Source organism: Leptopilina boulardi, unplaced genomic scaffold, assembly GCF_019393585.1.
Source record: "Leptopilina boulardi isolate dan_hultmark-lab unplaced genomic scaffold, ZJU_Lbou_2.1 LbouV2_103, whole genome shotgun sequence".
Taxonomy (NCBI): domain Eukaryota; kingdom Metazoa; phylum Arthropoda; class Insecta; order Hymenoptera; family Figitidae; genus Leptopilina; species Leptopilina boulardi.
The window spans coordinates 340682-361547 of NW_026137645.1; the positions used below are offsets into that span (position 1 = coordinate 340682).

The window sequence follows — 20866 nt, forward strand, 5'->3', positions numbered from 1 at the left end:
AAATTTAATTTATTTTTTACAATTTTGAACTTGGAAATTCTAAAATTTATATAAACATAAATAAAATTCAGAAATTATGAATCATGGCCTTAAAATCTGGCAAAAAGTATAAAAAAAGAATACAATTTGGAACAAAATAATAATTTATAGATAAAGAGAAACATGAAGATTTTGAAAAAGTTCAAACAATCATTACTCTGATCGTGATTGACAAGATTTTTGTCAAAAAAATGATTTTGAGATATTTAAAGAAACGCGTTTTTAACGAGCACCACTAATATTTGAAACATAATAAAATAATTACAATCGATATTAACTAATTTGGGTATGCTCTATTTAATGATGCTAATTTTTTTTTTAGAAATTTTCATTTTTTATAATAAAAAAAGTCGATTACTGCCAAAAATTGATTCAGAAAACCTGGAAATACTGCTCGAGAGTCGTTAAATAATTTTTAAAAAAAATATGTATGTAAATTTAATTTCTAACCAACAAATCTTCATGTCTATGAAGTTGGCGTCGAAACTCAACGTCGAAAATTATTTTTCACGGGACCAAAAATAACAAATTATTTTTAAAAAAGTTTTGGGTTCACATAATAACTTAAAAAGTATTTCTTAAGGCATTTTTTGTAAGCAACAAAAACTTGTAACAAAACAAAAACAGAAGAATGTACAATTCTAGCCTCACAAAAAATAATCCCAAAGTCGACCCAACTTCAAATATGTAGTAACACCAACACTAAACAAAAAAATTAAATATGGAATTAATTATTACTGGAGACCTTATATTTACCTCTACCTATTATTATTTAACGCAATCGCTTACATAAATTTTGAAAAATATTTAGCGGTCGCTGGGATCGAACTCCCTAACCTAACGCTCCATAATAATACAAAATTCATTTGATGAATGAAAATTAAGGAAAATGAAGACTTGAGCAGCAGAACAATAAAGAAACAATAATTATATATAAATTATAATTTATTTTTTATGTTAAATAATTCATTTAACATAAGTCAATATTTTCATTTTTTTATTTTATTAAAACTTAGGAACATAATTTTTCTTATTATCTAAAATATAGATAACATAGTAAAAAAAAGACACATAAATTTTAGTTTTTGTAAAGAAAAAATCACTTATTTCTTTTGAGTTGTTGATAAAATTCTTAGATTAAAATTGTTAAATTTTTTTTAAAAATTAACTTAATTAATTTTTCTTTAATTTTCTAAAAAATTAATAATTTTAATAAATGAATTAATTGTTATTTAAATAATTAAAAATTCATAAATATTATTATTAAATAATTATTACTTGATAAAATATTTTGCATGGAAATTTAATTTTATTATAGTTTCATTTGGTGTTAAAAATGACTTTTTATTTTGAGGTTATGTCATAAAACCATGGGAAGACCGAGTTGCTCTAAGGAATGCCATACTTGTGGACAAACTGGCAAGGGCCATTCCACTGCCTTGATATGTTTTTTTCTAGGTTATATTGCAAACATGGCATAACCAAGTAACTGTCGTTTAATCTGGGAAAAACTGGCAAGGGCCATGAGAGAGCCTTACTTAAAGTAGAACTAAGTAGGGAAATTTCTGCACGGGATAGTTTACTAACCAAAATAGTATTCGTAACCATTTTATTAGTTGACACAACTACTTTGTTCTCTCAGTGCAGTACTGCGCTAGTATAGAGATATTATATGTGTCATTCCACGCCAAGACACCGCTGGATTTGAGGTTAAAATCAGAGCTAAAATACTAATACATGTAGTTATATGGGTCATTCCACGTCAAGACACCGCTCGGTTTGAGATTATTAAAATCAGATCTAAAATACTAACACAGATAGATATACATACATACATAGAAGATAATTGCAAAATATCAATTAATACGGAATAGATATATGGATTCACCTAAACTATAAACTATAGGGAACTTGTTAGAATTTGAGGTACTTCCGAGATCGAAAATTATGCATCAGCATATATATATAGTTAGTGCGATGGTTTCTCTTCAACTATTGCTTATTGTTATCGTACTACAAATTTGAAAGGATGATAACCTAATATCGGATTTCATATATTGAATACAGTAGACCTTGCGTATATGTGAGTTACAATAATAATTAAAATAATGATCGATTCATATTTACGATATATGTATAAAGTATAACGAATATTCCTCTATTATTATACCTAATAGTATATATATATATATATACACTTTTCATATACGCTTCAAGAATTTTTGCTAATGATCGTTGTATTAAAAACCTTTATCGATCAGCAGAATTAGAGAGTGAAGTTTTGACAGTTTAAGAGGGAACGAACACCAACGAAGAATGTTCACGAGTGTTGCGCGAAAATCTTATTTCTCACCACTTCCGCCTTGGGATTGAGCGCTTGAACTCTAATTTAAAACTTTCAGGAGGAATATAAAAAGTACAATAGAGGCAAAAAAAAAGTAACTTTACTTTTTTTCTTCTTATTTCTATATTGAGTTTCACTGAAATTCATATATTGAATTTTGAAAGTACATTTTACAATGTATATTAATGATATGTTTATAGATATGCCTTGAATATTTATTGCTCCTTCTTTTTCAAAATTTTTTTAAGCACTGAATCAAAATTAACATATATATATAAAGAACAATGAACATATATATATAATGAACTTTTATTTCGAATAATTTTATTAAAATAATTTTTTTTCCCGACAGTTAAATACACATCGTTAACTTTTATCTCTCGGAAACAGAGACTTTAAAATTATGATTTCAAATTTGAATGAGAAGCAATTTTTTTTAAATGTTTTAATGTTTAAATTTTTTATCTATTGGCTAGTTTGGTAATTTTCCATTTCAATTTTTATTATTTTAAATTTTTAATTTTAATATTTCTTTTTTTATGGAAGATTGAATAAATATGCCTATATATATAGCTTGGTTTTTTTATGGAGCTCGTTTCAACATAAGTGGAAGTAGCAATTCTTCGCTGAGTCAAGATATTTTCTTTTTTTTTTTTATTCAATCTCATAGATTATGTTTAACATATCAATTTCTTTAACAGTTCCTATGACCTTTAGGAAAATTGAATTGTTCTTTTACATATTTCATTCAATATTTCTTTTTTCTTTACTCTCCTATTTTTTACAAGAAGTTAGTAAAATAAACACAATAGAGGCAAATTATAAATAAACAAAAATAATTCTGGATTATATATTATTTTATTATCTTATAATATTTCGATTTTAGCAACCTCGCTAATATTCAAAAATTCAAAAATATTGAAATATTCATAAATCATAAAAATTATTTTTGTAAATTATATCAAAAGTTAATGCTTCAAAGAACACAAGAATATCGATGAAAATAATAATAGTATAATTTTTTTAGATGTATAGTAATTGAAGATAATGCAGATAAATTAATAAATTAATATTAGTATAGAAAGACAATATATTCTGTTTGAGTTTTGAATTTTTTATCATATAGAAAAAAAATGGCTATTATAAAAAATTTAACAAATAGAGCAGTCATAATTTCTAATCAAAAATTTTATGAAGAAAATTAATTTTTCAGTAAAAAAAAAATCCCTTTATAACAATCGATTTCATATTTTGTGAAAATCATATGCAAAACAATAATAGAGTAATCAATTTTGTTTTAAAATTAAAGATATTAAAAATAAAATTAAATTTAATTCAGAAAATATATTTAACATTCAGTGTATTATATGGAAATGTTTAAATAATGATAAAATTATTGTTAAATAAATTTAATATGAATACAATTTTTAAGGTTCCCTCCAAATTTACAAGTAGGTATTTTATACAATCTTGGTAAACTCTTTAAATCTGAATTAGTAAAAATTTTAACTAATTTGAGCACTTGTTGCTTTTGAATTAGTAAAATTTAACAAATTAATAGTAAAAAAAAATTAGTAAAATTTAACTAATTCAAAAGCAAAAAGTGAGTCACTAATTCAAATTAGTTAAAATTTTTACTAATTCAAATTTAGGGAGAAAATAAATTAAAGAAATTCCGTGCAGAAATTGACCAACTTTTAATAATTTCTTTATTTTAGGAGTTTAACTAGAATTTCATAGGGAAACCCCATATTTACTAGTTTCAAAAAAGTTTTCTGGTTCTCACCAGTTTTCCAATTTTAAAAAAATGTAAACTAAGGTTTTAAAATTACTTTTTATAAAAAAATTGATTAAGTGTATGTAGGCAAAGAACGTTTTTTTGTGGTTTGAAACTTATTCTGAAATAAAAAATGATTTCGGGTTAAAATTTGGGAGAAATGTTTTAATTTGGTACAAGGAATCTCGCTGTTCTACTCATTTACTACAACTTAACGCAAAAATAATAAAAATAAAGCAATAAATAGTAAAATACTGTGTTTTATCATAGTTCATTCAGCGGCCACTCGCTCGAATTGGCGCTGTTTACTGGAGCACTGACACACTCAAGCAACGTCTGTGTATGCGCCGCCATGTTTCTTTTTATTTTCGTTTAAAAATGCCACTTTTTAAACTTCATTTTTTAATAATTTAAAGCAAAATTATGTATTTTTCGGAGAACAGCGAAATTTCTTGTACCAAAATCTATCATCCCTCAAAATTGTAGACAAAAATATTTAATCGTTTTAGAGTAAGATGTATACTACCAAAACACATTTTCCCATACTAGATCACGTGGGAGGTTCCCACATACCCTTAACATAATTTTAAATATATTTTAAAAAGAAATTAATATTAAATGTTATTTGAAAACAAGAAAAATAACAAAAACCACTATTTTGACTGGGACAATATTAACGTTCTACATATATATATATATAGAAAATAATATACAAAAAAGAGAGTTGATGGAAACGCTGTAATATCTCAGGAAAGAAGGAAAATGCGCGATAAACTTAAAAACGGATGTTTTTAATTTGAAAAATTTTCTTGAGGATTTTGTAGAGTATTTATATGATTTTAATATTATATAAAAAAGTTAGAAATTTTTGTTTTACATTTTTTCTTCTTTTCAAAAAATTTCAAAGGATTTTTTCTTTATTACATTTTTTCATTAACTATTATTAAAATTTAGTAATAAAATTCTGTTTGTTTGATAAAGAATTTTATTTGATTTCAAGAAGCTAATAAAACAACATTTCATTATTATACTAGTTTTGAATTTATATTCTTGAATATGTATTGAAAACAAATCTTTGATATTATCGATTTTAATTGTCATCGACACTTTCATACTATACCGATCTTGATTATCATAGAACTTTCTTTATAACCTAAAAATCAGACAAACTCTGAATTTTTTTTTTGCAGAATCTTAGTATTTTTAGGAATGTATTATTAAAAATAAATATAAATCTATACAAATGAGTATCAATTTTTATTTATACAATTGTTAACATTTTTTTTTAGCAATATTTAACAATACAAACAATAATATTTAGTTAACCTCATGAAGTAGTATAAGGAGCACTCACTACTTGTTAAGCATATAGGCCCCCTGCATGAGAATAAATCCGAAATTACATATCTCCGATTATGACGCCTCTAGCGGAAAAGCGGTGTACTTAGAAGTTTTCAAAATATGGCTGCGCCTAGTGACAGCTGTTCCCAATAGTAAACAGTGTAAAGATATATAATAATTTTAGAAAAAGTGTACAAATTTTTAATCTCAATAAAACTATTTGACTTGACTTGAAAAGAAAGAAAAAAGTTGCACACAAAAATTTAAAAAAAAAACATACATTTTTTGAAATATATTTAAAAATTGGTTAGTTTTTGCTTATTTATATACGAATATATAATTTAGATTTTTAAAATATTTGTTTTCAATTATGTTTTTATAATGAAATAATAAAGGAATTGCAATAATTTGTTGTAAGTTATATAAAAATAAAAAAAAATAATAAGAATATAATTAATTTTTTTTCATTGTAGCCGTATATATTTCAAACGAAATTTCTTAATTTTTTTTTATTTTTAGGTTAATGCTGATTCATTGATGAATTTAGCAGCCTCATTTTTCACTTTTTTTTATTTATAATTACACAAAATTAACTCGCATCAAACACATTTCAAAAAAAAAAAAACGCCAACTGACAGTTATATACAAAAACTTATATAACAATGTACCACGTGACCTGTAATTCCTCGCTTTTCCGCTAGGGTTGTTAGTATCGGGGATATATAAATGCTTCTATTAAATCTGGAAAGGCTGGGGAAGAATTTTCAAAAACGGCCTATATAGTGGGTGCTCCTTATACTACTTCATGGTTAACCTATAGCCAGGTTTACTCAAAATTCTCCGTCTATGTAATAAATACAGACCCCAATTTATAATTGTTTTCTGATATTTTGAGACTGATTTTTAATTTTATTTTTTTGATTTTATGAAAATTTGATGTTTTTCGTTCAGAGAATATTTACAGAAATGTTTATTTATACTTAAAAAAAATCTGTAAATGCAACGATTGTTGGAAAAATCTTTTAAATGTTTATACTCTCTAAATCTGAATTAGTAAAAATGTTTACTAATTTGAATTAGTGACTCACTTTTTGCTTTAGAATTAGTAAAATTTTGATAATTATTATTAACTTTTACTAACAATTAGTAAAATTTAACTAATTCTGAAGCAAAAAGTGAGTCACTAATTTAAATTAGTAAACATTTTTACTAATTCAGATTTAGAGAGTAATGAAAATTTTTATTACAAAAATTATATTTTTAGTAACTATATAATTATAGAATATAAGTCAGAAATTGTTTATTTGTACCTACTAAAAGTGGTACTAAAATCTAGAAATCCTAAGATTATTCACAAAAACCTTTAAATATTTATAACAAATAATTAAGGGAGGGCACCACCCCCAATTTTGACCCACTTAAATTTAAATTATTCAACGAGGTTATATTTCTTTTCTTGCATCATTTGGGTCCTAAAAACATATAAGGTGGTCAAAAAAAGAAAATTTTTGACCATTTTAGCATTTTTTTTTTAAATTAATATTTTTGAAAATCCATGCAAAAAATTCTTAAGAATCATTAAAAAAAGCGTGGAAAAAAATTGTCGATGAAAAATAATCAAAATTGTAAAAGAAGATTGATATTTCAAATATAAATTTTTTTAAGACTTTAATTTCTAAAATGGTCAAAAATAAAAATTTTCTTTTTTTCTACCATCCTGTATGTTTTTAGGAATCCAAATGATGCAAGAAAAAAATATATAATCTCGTTTAATAATTTAAATTTAAGTGGGTCAAAATTGAGAGTGATGCCTCCCATTAATAAATAATAATAAATCATACATTGGCAATAGTTATTTTATTTCTTATGTGTAAAATCATTTGTTTTAACTAAAACAATTAAAAAATCTGTGCGGCACAACTCTCCCCACGGCGGAGTTTGATGTGCCGCGTCGCCTCGCTGCACAAAAACAATTTTTACAAAGAAAAACGGTTCAAAATTATCCCAAGTAGAAATATCCGTAGCTCGCCGTAATTAAACACCGGCATGGTACTGATCCAATACTGGCTGTCGATATTGACTTTCAGTACTGGCAGTGTACTGACTAATACACCGAATCAGTACTATGTCGGAGGTAAAAAACATTAAATGAAAAAGTCTTTAAATTATTTCAATAGGTAGAAAACGATGATTTTTTATTTAAAAAATGTATATTAATTTCTTTCGAATACTTTCCCTCAAAATTTTGGATGTATTTGTAATGTATTATTATATACCTATATAAAATATATTTATGTTTTTTTAGTTATTTTAGTACTCATTGAAATATGTGCATTAAGTTATTTATCATGCATACAATAACAATAAGTTGAGAATTTTTTTCTAATAGTTTTAAAAATAAAGCAAATGTAATTTTTTCACTGTAATTTTTAAATATTATTAATAATTAAATATTAAATTTAAAAAATTTTTCACCATTCATATTTTACAGTCGTCTTTTATTAACTTATTTTTAATTATGTAATTCATCAATCATTTTTGTCTGTTTTAATATTATTTACGGTAAAAATAATTTATTAAAAATATTTAACTGAAATTGATATCCAGTTTTATTTCATTAAATCTTTGTAAAAATTGAAAAAATTTTATGAGTTTAAAAAATTTAAGAATAAATTCATTTTATTTTCGTGATCAGTAGATAATACAAACTTTGAAATCAAAACTTTTGTATTAGGTGAACTACTTCAAGTCAGCACATCAAGCCAGCGCGGCTGTGCGGTATGCGTATCTGACTTGCGTTCTAAGGGTTTAGGGTTCGATCCCCCATGCGTGCGAGATTTTTCGTTCTTAGTTTTAAGTGTTATAAGTACAATATTTGTTCATGTGTAATATCAATTATTAAATAATTATTAAATTAAGTATAAGTGCAAAGTAAAAAAAATTAAATATTATGAATTTAAAAAAATAAAAAAATTTACAACACAAATTATTTTTTGTAAAATAATTTATTAAAAATAAAATAATTTAATTAATATAAATGATAATTATTATTTTAATTATTTATTGTTAATAATATTTTATATATTCTAAATAACATTAACTATTATTGGCTTCACATTACCTGTTCGTGATAAAAATGGGAGTAATAAGCTAATAAGGATGAAATTTGCATTGGAAAGCGTGTTTTAGCATTTTGTAAAAAAGTGAGATTTTAAGTCCGGATGAGTACTTTGCCAGTATTATGCCAGTATTATTCTAGTACTACGTTAGTACTGGTGAGCGGGACAAAATCAGTACTGGACAGCGTTACCAACCAGGGTTGGTCCACTACTGGCCCAGTACGGCAATCAGTACCGTTATACTGACTGGCAGTGTTGGGTCAGTAATATGCCAGTGGCACATTTCTACTTGGGTATCAACAAATAATAATGGATTTAAAAAGCGCATTAAATTTTTCTCCCAGTAGCAGGTTTGTGAGCATGTTTATTGACTGGATTCGTTTTTGTAATATGAGGTTTAGTATCTGGTTTATTATCAGGTTTAGTACCAGGTTTAGTATCAAGTTTAGAATCAGGTATAGTATCAGGTTGAGTTTCAAGTTGAGTATCAGATTTAGTATCAAGTTGAGTTTCAAGTTGAGTTTCAAGTTGAGTATCAGGTTGAAGATCAAGTTGAGTATCAGGTTGAATATCAGGTTGAGTATCAAGTTGAGTTTCAGGTATATAATCATATTCTTCTGAACTTTCCTCAGAACTACTGCTACGAATTATAAAAAATGATATTAAACTAAAAATTAACATTTTAATTTTCTCAAGTACTCATCAGACTTCTATAAGAACAAATCCATAATGGTAAATAAAATTTTTTGTCAATTTTTATTAAAATTTTTTTTTTTAGGTACGTATTAAAAAAAAAATAGAAACGTATAAAAAAGAAAGCAACCCTCTAAAATAGATTTTTTTTTAGTTTTAAGTAAAAAAAACTTTTCCGTATAATTTAAAAATAAAAATTTTAATTGATAATTTTAATTACCTATCTGGTGAGCGTTTGACTATCAACTTTGAATGTTGCTTCTAAAAAAATAAAAAACAGGGTACAATTAATATTATCATTAATAATTAATTTTTTCTAATGAATTAATGATAAAGTGAATTAATTAAAAATTTGAATTATAAACATACTCCCACAACACCGAAACTTTTCTAAAGATTTCCTATAAAGATTTATTTGAAATGTTCGGAATATTTAATTGCAATGTTTAGTGAAAATTGTGTAAAGATTTAAATGTCCCGATTAAATAAATGTTTACTGTGAAACTTGGTGAAACTTTCCTATAAACATTTATTCAAGTGGGACATTTATTTAAATCCTTAAACAATTTTCACTAAACATTGCAATTAAATATTCCGAACATTTCAAATAAATCTTTAGGAAATCTTTAGAAAAATTTCGGTGCAGTGGGGGTAACTTGCAACATTTTTTGATTTAAAATATTGCAATGAAACATATTTAAACATATTAAAAGTTTAAACAAAATACCAACAAAAAAAAAAGACAAATTCTGTTAGGCTTGATTTTCTGCAATTTAATAATCTCTATCTACGCATACAATTTACAACTTAAATCTATTTTGTCAGTGCCCGGGCTTCCGTTTCTGGTTCCTTTTGCCCTTTTTGGCGTTTCCGTTTTCTCTCCTACCCAATCGAAATTTTCTTCTTTCCCTCATTCTCTCTCATTCTCTCTAATGCTTTTATCCATTTCTCACCTTGTCCACTCTCATTCAATATCCACTTCACTTTTGCATCTACACCCCACTCTTCATTCTTACCACTTTCTTCTTTCACACACCTTTCCAATACATGTTCCCAATCTTCTAACTCATACCCACATATTCTACACAATTTCTCATCTTTTTCTAACCAATACCTGTATTCTCTCATTCCCTCTCCCATTCTAAACTTCACCATTTTCTGCCAACTATTCTCTTTCTTCATTCTTTTCAGATACACTGGTTCCCCTACTCCTTTCACCATTCTAAACCATCTATTATACTTCGACTTTGCAATCTTTTCCCACCTTTCTTCTCTATCCTTTACTTTCCATCCTTCCTCTAATTCCAACCTCCCTCTTTCATTCCCTTGTCCTTCCTTTATAGCCTCTATTCTTGATTTTTCCCATTTCGACATTTCACTCACTCCTCTCTCTTCTCTCCTTTTAATTTGATTCCAACATAATTGTGTCCACTTATTTCCTCTCCCTTGACTCAACCTTTCCTTAAAACCACACGCTCTCCTTCTTTGTCTTACCAACATCTTTTCTCTCCCTATCTCCTCCCTCAACATATATCCTGGACAACTCGCACTCACTCCCATCGTCCATCTCAAATACCTTTCATGGATACTTTCCACTCTCTTTTTCTCTTTTTTCACCCCCATATTTCCACCCCATAACATACCACAGACCATACTAACACATCATACAACCATATTCTCTTTTTCCAGTCATTCTTGAATCTTCTTTTCCCAATTCCCCATACTTGTCCTACAATTTTACCCGCTTTCTCAATCCTTCTTCTCACATGCAACTCGTGTCCTCCATTATAACTAAACCAATATCCTAAATAGCTAAATTCATTCACCTCTTCTATTATTTTCCCATTTACCATCCATATTTCCTCTTTCACACTATTCCTATTCCTAAATCTCATCATTTTCGTTTTTTCTACATTTACCCACAAACCTTTTTCTTTCGCATATTCTTCAAATTCTCTCATCAACAATTTCATACCAAAAATTTATCTTAAATTGATTATTAAAATAAGTTTGAATTATACAGGGTGTTCCAAAAGTATGGAAACTTGCAAATATCTCGAAAAGTACGATTTTTTGTAAAAAATGTTCAACACAAAAGTTGTTCCAAACAAAAAGATGTACATTTTTGAAACCAAAAAAATTGGGCCCGGAGCCCAATGTTGGGCCCTACAATGAAAAAAGTGGGTTTCTTAAATGAGACCACTAATTTTCAGTATCAAATTCGTAATCCCCATGAAATTCTGCGTTCAGACATGTGGTATAAGTGCCCAAAATATTGGGCCCAATCCAAGATATTGGGTCCAAAATTTATCAACAGATAAATAAATTTTAAAAAATCGCATCTTGGAGGGATTTTGAGATCACAGAATTAGAAATTGAGCATAGAGCCCAATGTAAGATTCTGCAGTCCAATGTAAGGGCCCAATATTTTTGGAATTTGTACCACAAGTCTAAGCCCAGAATTTCATAACGATTACGAAATGGAAGGAAACTAATTTTTTTACTGTAGGCCTCACATTGGGCTGCGGAATCTTACATTGGGCTCTGTGCCCAATTTGAAAAGTAGCTTTGAATTTTTAATCCTGTGACCCCAAAAACTCCAAAAGATGCGATTTTATAAATTTATTTATTTGTCAAAAAATGTCCATCCCAATCCCAGAAATTGGGCCCAATATTTTATGGCTTTTGTACTACAAGTCTAAACCCAGAATTTCATAACGATTCTGAAATGGATACTGAAAATTAGTGGGTTTTATTTAAACAACTAATTTTTTTTAGTGTGGTCCTCATATTGGGCCGCGGAATCTTTCATTGGGCTTTGTGTACAATTTGAAAATTAGCTTCGAATTTCTAATCCTGTGATCTCAAAATCCCTCCAAGATGCGATTTTTTAAAATTTATTTATCTGTTGATAAATTTTGGACCCAATATCTTGGATTGGGCCCAATATTTTGGGCACTTATACCACATGTCTGAACGCAGAATTTCATGGGGATTACGAATTTGATACTGAAAATTAGTGGTCTCATTTAAGAAACCCACTTTTTTCATTGTAGGGCCCAACATTGGGCTCCGGGCCCAATTTTTTTGGTTTCAAAAATGTACATCTTTTTGTTTGGAACAACTTTTGTGTTGAACATTTTTTACAAAAAATCGTACTTTTCGAGATATTTGCAAGTTTCCATACTTTTGGAACACCCTGTATACACCCAGAGAAAAAATTTATTAGTTTTGAATAAAAACGTATATTTAAATCATTTTTATTTATTTCAAATAAATATCACTGGGTAACAAAAAAAATGGTTGTGTTGTGTTTATTTCAAAATTCCTGTATTTATTGAATATTTAGGTGTCAATGAACAAGAAAATACAAGGAAAATTTTTTTTTTATTTGTCCAGATCCCTGAAAACCGGGGTTAAAGTGTCAAAAAATGGCTTTTTTGACACTTTTTGGAGTGCTGTAAAATGAAACCGTGAGGGCATAGTAAGCTCTAATAGGGCTCAAAATAAAGCTTAAACCTTCAACTTTAAAACCCAAGACTGAAATATCATGTGATAATTGCGGAGACTTCAAATACGTAATCAGTGACACCAAAAATACCGGAGTAACAAAACTCAAGAGAATTTAAACGGTTTTTAAAAAATTCGTCTACCTTATTAGATCCGCCATTTTGAATTTTTAAAAACTAACCTGAAATTTGTAATCAGCAACTCAAAAAACCTCTAAGTGGATAGTATCAAGAAAATTCGATTATGAAGAATCGATTTTTATCAAGCAAACATTCCGAAACATTTTAACTATAAATTCAATGATGCGTTAGTGATCATAGTTAATAATAAAGGTTCCCCGCAATTATCGCATGAAATTTCAGTCTTGGGTCTTAAAGTTGAAGGTATAAGCTTTCTTTTGAGACTCATTGGAGCTTTTTATGTCCTCACCTTTTTCTTTTATAGTACTTCAAAAAGTGCCAAAAAAGCCATTTTTTGGCACTTTAACCCCCATTTTCAGGGATCTGGACAAATTAAAAAAATTTTTCTGTGTATTATCTTGTTCAGTGACACCGAAATATTCAATAAACACAGGAATTTTGAAATAAACACAACACAACCATTTTTTTTTGTTACCCAGTGTATTTTATTTAAATTAAATAAATAAATGTTTGTTTGAAATTGTCGTATATGTTTCTTACAAATAAACAATTTTATTAGTACTTTTTAAAAAGGTACATTTGTGGCAAATAAATAATATATTTAATTGAAATAAAAGTTTATTCGAGTTCAACGCAAGCATGCGCAGAATACTGTATACGATATAACTTTAAAGATGTCGAACGTAGTGAAAACGAGGTGACAGATTAACGCGAGCAAGCAGTTGTTTGTACAAGGATTGATTATTATTTGATTAAAACAAATACTAATTTCAGGATAATTAAAGAAATGTTTTTATTCGCGAGTGTTTATTAATTAAATCACACTTTCCTTTTATTTTGAGTGTCTTTCTCCCTGTTGTGTCTCAAATGTGAAGCAGAATTCAAATCAACTTATCATTGACACAGAGAAATGGAAATTGTTATGTTTCAACAATATCCACGGAACATACAAAAAAATAACCACGAAATGTAAAAATTTAAGATTTTCAATTTGAATCATAAATTTTAATTATATCAATTCCAGAATATTTGGCTGAATACCAGGCAATTTTGCAATTAAATATATGAGGGGCTGATAGTAAAAATGGTTTAAAATAAGATTGGGAGCAAAAGTGGGATAAGTGACTTGGGAGCAAAAACGGGTTAAAATGATTCGTGTAATTTATTGATAAATTCATTATATTAACGATTAAAAAATATTAACAATAGGAAAAAATGCATATTTTATTATAATTAATATTTTTTAATCGATAATATAATGAATTTATCAATAAATTACACGAATCATTTTAACCCGTTTTTTCTCCCAAGTCGCTTATCCCACTTTTGCTCCCAATGTTATTTTAAATCATTTTTACTATCAGCCTCTCATATTACATTCAAAACTTTTTATTTATTTGTCCTAAATATAAAATATATTTGTTGCAAATAAAAATTTATTTGTCTCAAATTTAAATATAAAAATTTATTTAAGACAAAGAAAACTTTAGTATAGGCTCTGAGACAAATATCCATTTTTATTTAAATCAAATATATTTTATTTAATTCAAATAAAACATTTCTCTGGGTGTACAATATGTTTGTTCCCAAAATATTGTTTGCACTCTATAAAATTATACAAAAGGTATTTAATCTGAACAATTATTTTATTGATGGAATTTAATTATATTATAATTTCGAATTTAAAAAAAAAATATCGGATACTATATACATTTACTTTCATTTTACAATACAATTGTCAAAAATCACTAAAATCATTAATGCAACACTCAGAGAAATGATTTATTTGAACCAAATAAAATATATTTGAGTTAAATAAACGTATATTTATCTCAGAGCCTACTAACTTATTTATTTAGCGTAAATAAAAACTTTGTTTGTCAGAAATAAATTTTTCTTTGGCTCAAATAAATTTTTTATTTCAATGAAATGAAATATATTTGCAACAAATAAATGAGTTAGTAGGCTCGGAGACAAATATACCATTTCTCTGAGTGAACCGGATCAGTTATCGAAAAGTGTTTAAAAAACAGTACCTAATGTTTAAAAAATTTATTAATATCAAAAAATTTTTTTAAACATTTTTTAAAAACCACCATAAAATTAAAATAGTTATTAAGAAATTATTAAATAAACTATTGATTACCATTTTTAAATCCTCTTTAAGAACTATATATTAGTCCAAAGCAGAAATTATTTGATTTATTTTTCGATAATTTTATAACAAATTTAGAAAAAATTTCAAGTGTTTTTACTGTAAATATTGGCCTTTGAGAGACCTCTAAATATTCTCCGATTTCAAAAAAATAAATTAAATACTGATATTTTTTTCACGTTTGAACAAAACTTTGGGCGGATCATAGCAATACAGTTTTAAATTTCGTTATTTTGGACTATATTTTCTGTAATATATTATTTATATGATATAAAGAGAATAATCGAAAATAAATAAAAACTTACATTATTCAATAAATATTTGTTGGGCCCTGCATCAGAAGAAATGAATGTAATAAACCGAATGCCAAGCAATATGAAAAATAATTGAATATTATTCATTTTAGTAAAATTGTTCTACAATATTGTTTGTTATACAATGTCTTGTACTTGGATAGTATTTGTGGCCTTTTCTCTCGGTTTATATACGAAAATTCTTCTTTGTTCTTCAAAAATTTGAGAGTAAATCACATTTTTGTCCTCCAATTTCAAACATTGTGACAAGAAAAAAATTGATTTGGCACGCATAATTTCAATTTTGATTATGAACATTTAAATATGATAAACATGTAGATATAAATATAATTACTCATTAATTTTTGTACATTCTTAATTTGTTGCCCAACAAGCAAAAAGGAATTTTGATTAAATAAAATAAATAATTGACTCATAATTTCCATGAATATGCATTAAAACGAATGGATTGAACCAAATATTGTACCTAGATATTTTATTAAAATTTATAAAATTAATCGATATTTTTATAAATAATAATATTTTACATTTTTTCAGACTTTTGTTTAAAAAATTTTTTCAAGTACATAATAAACATTAAAATAGAGCTTATTATATAGAGTTTATTAATTTAATTAAAAAAAGGACCCCCCCCTCTTGTTCATTATTCTCTTTGTTACAATATTAAGAATGACATATATTATTGGAATTTTTTTGATTACATGTTTCTTAAATTATGCAAACTCAACAAATAAAAATCACGTAAGACGATTGACAATGTTTTTAATAATTTTGTGGAATGCAAATATTGATTAATATTATCATCATCAATATTTTACAGAAAGAAAAATTTTCATTTAATAAAATTTAATTAAAAAATGTTTTTAAAAAATATTCTTAAGTATTTAATACATAAAAAAAAAGAATTGTTATTCTTATTTATATGTACACGCATAGAAAAAGTTTGCTGAGGCAGCAAACTATTTGCTGTCACATGAAATTACGTTAGCTAATATAAGGTCAATAAAATAATTGATTATTATCAAATAAATATTTATTTGTATCAAATAATTATTATTTGAGTCAATTAAATGGTATTTCTTTTAAATACAAACATTATTGGTTCAAATACAATTTTTTTAATTTAAATAAAAATTATTTGATTCAAGTAAATATTTATTTGATAATATTCATAAGTAATAAAGTATTTGAATCAAATAAATTTTTTGTTCAGTTTGTTTAAGTAGAAAATAAATTTTTAACTGTTCTTGCTATTTTGTTTTTTTATCATTTTGCTCCTGTTTATGATTTAATGAGAAGATTTTTTTATTCTTTCTTCTTCAGAAGAAGCTTTCTTTGTGATATATACATACAAAATAAATAGTTAAATTAAAGATATGTTTTTAAAAATTTTGTTAGTTAAAAATATTATTGGTATATTTTATTTTATATATTTTTTTTTATCATTGTACTTTAAATTAAGCTTGAAAACTATATATACATATATAACTATCGCGCAACTCTTTATCGGTCCGGTGCACCCTTTTGATTTTCATTGAGCCCGCATATTCCCTTAAAAGCTCGCTAAATTTTAGTACGAATATTCGCAGTACTCTTTAATTGACCTAGATTTCACACTGGCTAACTTACCTTGTTGAGCGGATACGCGTTTCCGGTTTATACACTTTCTCACAAGTTATAGGATAGGTAGCTAAAATTCATTGCTAACTTAGACTTCTGCATTGCAATAACTATTAAGCTTTCTATATATATATATATATATATATATATATATACGCTTATTCAATATCTCATTTACTTCAAAAAATAATAATCAAATTCAAAAGTTAAAATACTTTCAATTTTAAGCGATTCTATTACATTTAGTTTTCTCTTGATTTTTCATTAAGATTTTTGTAGTTCATAAGTGGAAAATTTTAATGACCGATAATTGGAAAAAAAAATTGCGAAGTAGTGAAAAGTTAAAAATTAACAAGATATTTTCCAGGGCTCATGAATTTACCATAAAAATCACACTGAGAAAACTGGAGGTTCAGATTAAACCTCTGGAGGGATTAAGAATTCATATTTGAGAGTTGGCTATGGAACAACACTCTAAGTAATCGAATACACCATTCAGGGAAAGTCGTGTTATCCCTCCTGGAGGGATAATAAGTTTATGGTTGAGGAACAAATGATAAATCTTAAGGAATCCCTTCCTTATCTTGCGCGGAATAAATAAATATGGCAACCTAACCTCAAAATTTAATACATTAAATTAAATGTCACCATATATCTTAGCGCGATCTTTGTGCGCAGAAGCTAATTCAAATTTTCTGCGCAGCTTTTATCCCTCCGTGCGTGAACGGACAGAATATGAAAGCAGATTTCTTTTATTAATTCAAAAATACATTTCGAAGGACTATTAAACTCTCTTGATAAGACAGTTGAACATACATTTTTTGAACCTCTGAATTTAACACTCCAGTTTTCTCAGTGCAGGGACGCATGATTATGTTCTAAAAATAATTAGTTAGAATTTTCATTTTATGAAATTTTATTTGTCATAATTATTTTTGAGCCGAATTTTCATTTTTGTTCGAATTATTATTTGATATAATTTCCATATAACCGATTTTTCACAATATAGAATTTTTACTTAGCCGAAAAAACATTTAACAGAATTTTCATTTGTCCGAAATTACAAATGACCGAACAAACAATCGATTTTGGCGCGATTTTAAAAATCAACCAATCACAATTTTATGGATAATTTTTGATTGGTTGATTTTAAAAATCGCGCCGAAATCTTTCTGTTCGATTGTTCATTCGGTCATTTGCAATTTCGGACAAATGAAAATTCTATCAATTAGAAATTCTGTTAAATGATTTTTTCGTTAAGTAAAAATTCTGTAGTATGTAAAATCGGTTTTATGGAAATTATATCAAATAATAATTCGAACAAATAAAAATTCATCTGAAAGAAAATTCTATGCAATGAAATTCTACCCAATAAAAATTATTTAAAATGCCTTTTATGTTAAATGAAAAATCGAGTAAATAAAAATTCTGACAAATGAAAATTCTAATTTATGATTTTTAGAACATAATCATGCGTCCGGTCCCAAAAATCATTAATTAAAGATGTTCATTTCAATGAATTCTATTAGATACAATTATTTTTAGACGGATTTTTATTTTTCGAATTAACATTTTACAGAATATTTAATTTTGAATGAATTTTTTCTTAAGAAAATTTATAGATTCCGAATTATTTTTATTTGGCTAAATTTTTATTTTACAGAATTTTTCTTTACCAACTTTTGATTTAAAAAAAAATTCCAATTTAACCAAATATTGAAGTAGCAGATTTCTTATTCAACAGAATTTTAAGTGATTCGAATTTTGAAATATTAGAATTTCCAATTTCTTTATTTGTCTGAATTTTTATTTGCACGAATTGTTATTTCAATAGCATTCTTAAAACGCTAAATTTCCATTTAATCGAAATTACAAATGTCCGACAAAGAATTGATAGAATGATTACAGCGGGAATTTTAAAATTAAACAATCATAAATTATCAAGAAAATTGTCATTGGTGAATTTTAAAATTCGCGCCGAAATCTTTCTGTCGTTTGCTTGTTCGGTCATTTGCAATTTCGGACAAATGAAAATTCGCCATTTTAAGAATTAGTTGGTACCAAATAGGTACCAACAATAATTTCTGAATATGAGAGTAGAAAAAGTTTAATTTAATACAAGAATATTATAAAATTAAAAAAATTTATATCATGTTTTAAAATTATAAATACATATTAATTTATGCATAGAAAAATATTCTTCAATTAAGAGATTTTCACTTCTAAAATTCCCAGCAATTTTATACTTGAAACAAAAAGTATTACTAATAACTATTTTCCTCTTATTTTAAGAAAATAGAAATAATAAAAATGACTCTATCACTATCCTCTCACATTAGGAATAATTCTTTTATTTTTAAACATGATTAACTTATAGATAATCTGATTTTGCAAATTAAGCTTTAAGAAAAAAATCCCCTTGAATTGAGAGGACGTCCCTTTTGTTACCTTATCTTAGAAGAATGAAAATTGAATCCTCTCAAACGAAGAATATTTTGTTCAATGAAGAATTCATATTGTTAAAATATTCATACAATATATATGAATAATTTAATAATATAAATTCTTCATTGAAAAAAATATTCTTCGTTTGAGAGGATCTAACTTTTATTTCTCTACGACATGGTAATAAAAGGACTGTCCTCTCCATTTAAGAGGACTGTCTTCGTAAAATGTAAATAATTTACAAAATAAGATTATCTATAAGTTAATAATCCTTTTAAAATGTAAAGAAATTATTCTTAATGTAAGAGGAAAGTAATAGTCGCTTTTATCGTTTCTATACTACAAATTAATATTATTAATTTATGCTTCTGAAGAAATAGTGTGAAAAAAGTGTGAGAACAAATTTAATTATATTTTGTTTAATAATTTTTTTGTGATAGGTACTCTAATTAGCCGACTTTTCTCATATATATATATATAAAGCGGAAATACATTTCGAATCTATACTCGCACAAATCAATTTCCCCAGGGGAAAGTGTTTTGGAATTAAAATCCAATCTGTTTCTGTTCAGTATTATTTTGAGCTATTGTTTAAAGCAATTTACAAATCTGTTTTCGAGTTGATTCGTGCATCCATTTCCCGTATTGATCCTTGTGGTCAATCTAAAAAAATAAAAACTCCACTTCCTGACATAAATCGAATTTACGACCCTAATGAAATTCTTTTTGTTACGCTCAAAATATAAAATATTATTTCTAATTTTAAAGGATTTCCTTCAATTTCATGCGAGATATTTTACTTCTTTTTAGAGCGATATATATGCACCCTGAAAAAAGTAATCTCATATTTAGAGGAAAAATCGTCTTCTAATATCCTCTCAATTTTTCCTCTTAAAACAAAAGTATTCCATTTGAATGTAGAATATTTTTATACTTTGGTGACTAATAATAAAACAAAACAATTTTTTTGAGGTTCTGATATCAAAAACATTGAATTAAAGTTAAATAAATAAACAAATCTATTAATTAATGTAAGTAATTAACTATAAATCATTAATTATATTGAATATTTAATTAAAGATATTTAATTTAGTGCATGAAAATAGCTTTTCTTTATCAGTTTATAACCATAATTGTCAAATTAAATACGAGAGGAAAATCCTCTCAAGTGAAGACTATTACTTTTGATACAATATTTAAGAGGAAAATATGCATCAAATTAAGAGGAATTCGCTAGAATCAAGATTACTTTTTTTAGGGTGTGTATATGAAAATATAATGTAATTCTTTTTAATGCACATGATTTAACTTTTCAAATAGGTATATAGGGGATATCCAAGTGAAGTGGTCAAAGGGGAAAAAAAATATT

General features: G+C 26.2%; 2 protein-coding genes across 6 annotated transcripts in view; one reads left to right on the forward strand and one right to left on the reverse strand.

The window, feature by feature from the left end:
* LOC127276638 (gamma-aminobutyric acid type B receptor subunit 2) overlaps positions 1 to 20866 on the forward strand; it is a 225943-nt gene that overhangs the window by 146999 nt on the left and 58078 nt on the right. The gene's annotated exons all lie outside the window — the stretch shown is intronic.
* On the reverse strand, positions 5405 to 15591 carry LOC127276718 (pinin-like). Of its 2 annotated transcripts, none has more exons than XM_051297342.1 (3): positions 15424 to 15591; positions 9534 to 9574; positions 5405 to 9260 (listed from the first exon to the last, which is right to left on the reverse strand). In XM_051297342.1, exons 1-3 carry the CDS (start codon positions 15517 to 15519, stop codon positions 8948 to 8950), a joined length of 450 nt encoding a protein of 149 aa, XP_051153299.1. In that variant the 5' UTR covers positions 15520 to 15591; the 3' UTR covers positions 5405 to 8947. The 2 variants fall into 2 exon arrangements, with proteins under 2 accessions (XP_051153299.1, XP_051153309.1); XM_051297352.1 differs by having other exon boundaries at positions 5405 to 9257; positions 15424 to 15588.

What these genes read in the sequence shown, in the direction of transcription:
- LOC127276718 (XM_051297342.1), bottom strand. Translation starts at nt 15,519, where the DNA reads ATGAATAATATTCAATTATTTTTCATATTGCTTGGCATTCGGTTTATT. An exon ending in ACAAATATTTATTGAATAAT is followed by an intron (nt 9,575 to 15,423) that starts GTAAGTTTTTAT and finishes TTATTTTTTTAG; the next exon opens with AAGCAACATTCAAAGTTGAT. An exon ending in GTCAAACGCTCACCAGATAG is followed by an intron (nt 9,261 to 9,533) that starts GTAATTAAAATT and finishes TATAATTCGTAG; the next exon opens with CAGTAGTTCTGAGGAAAGTT.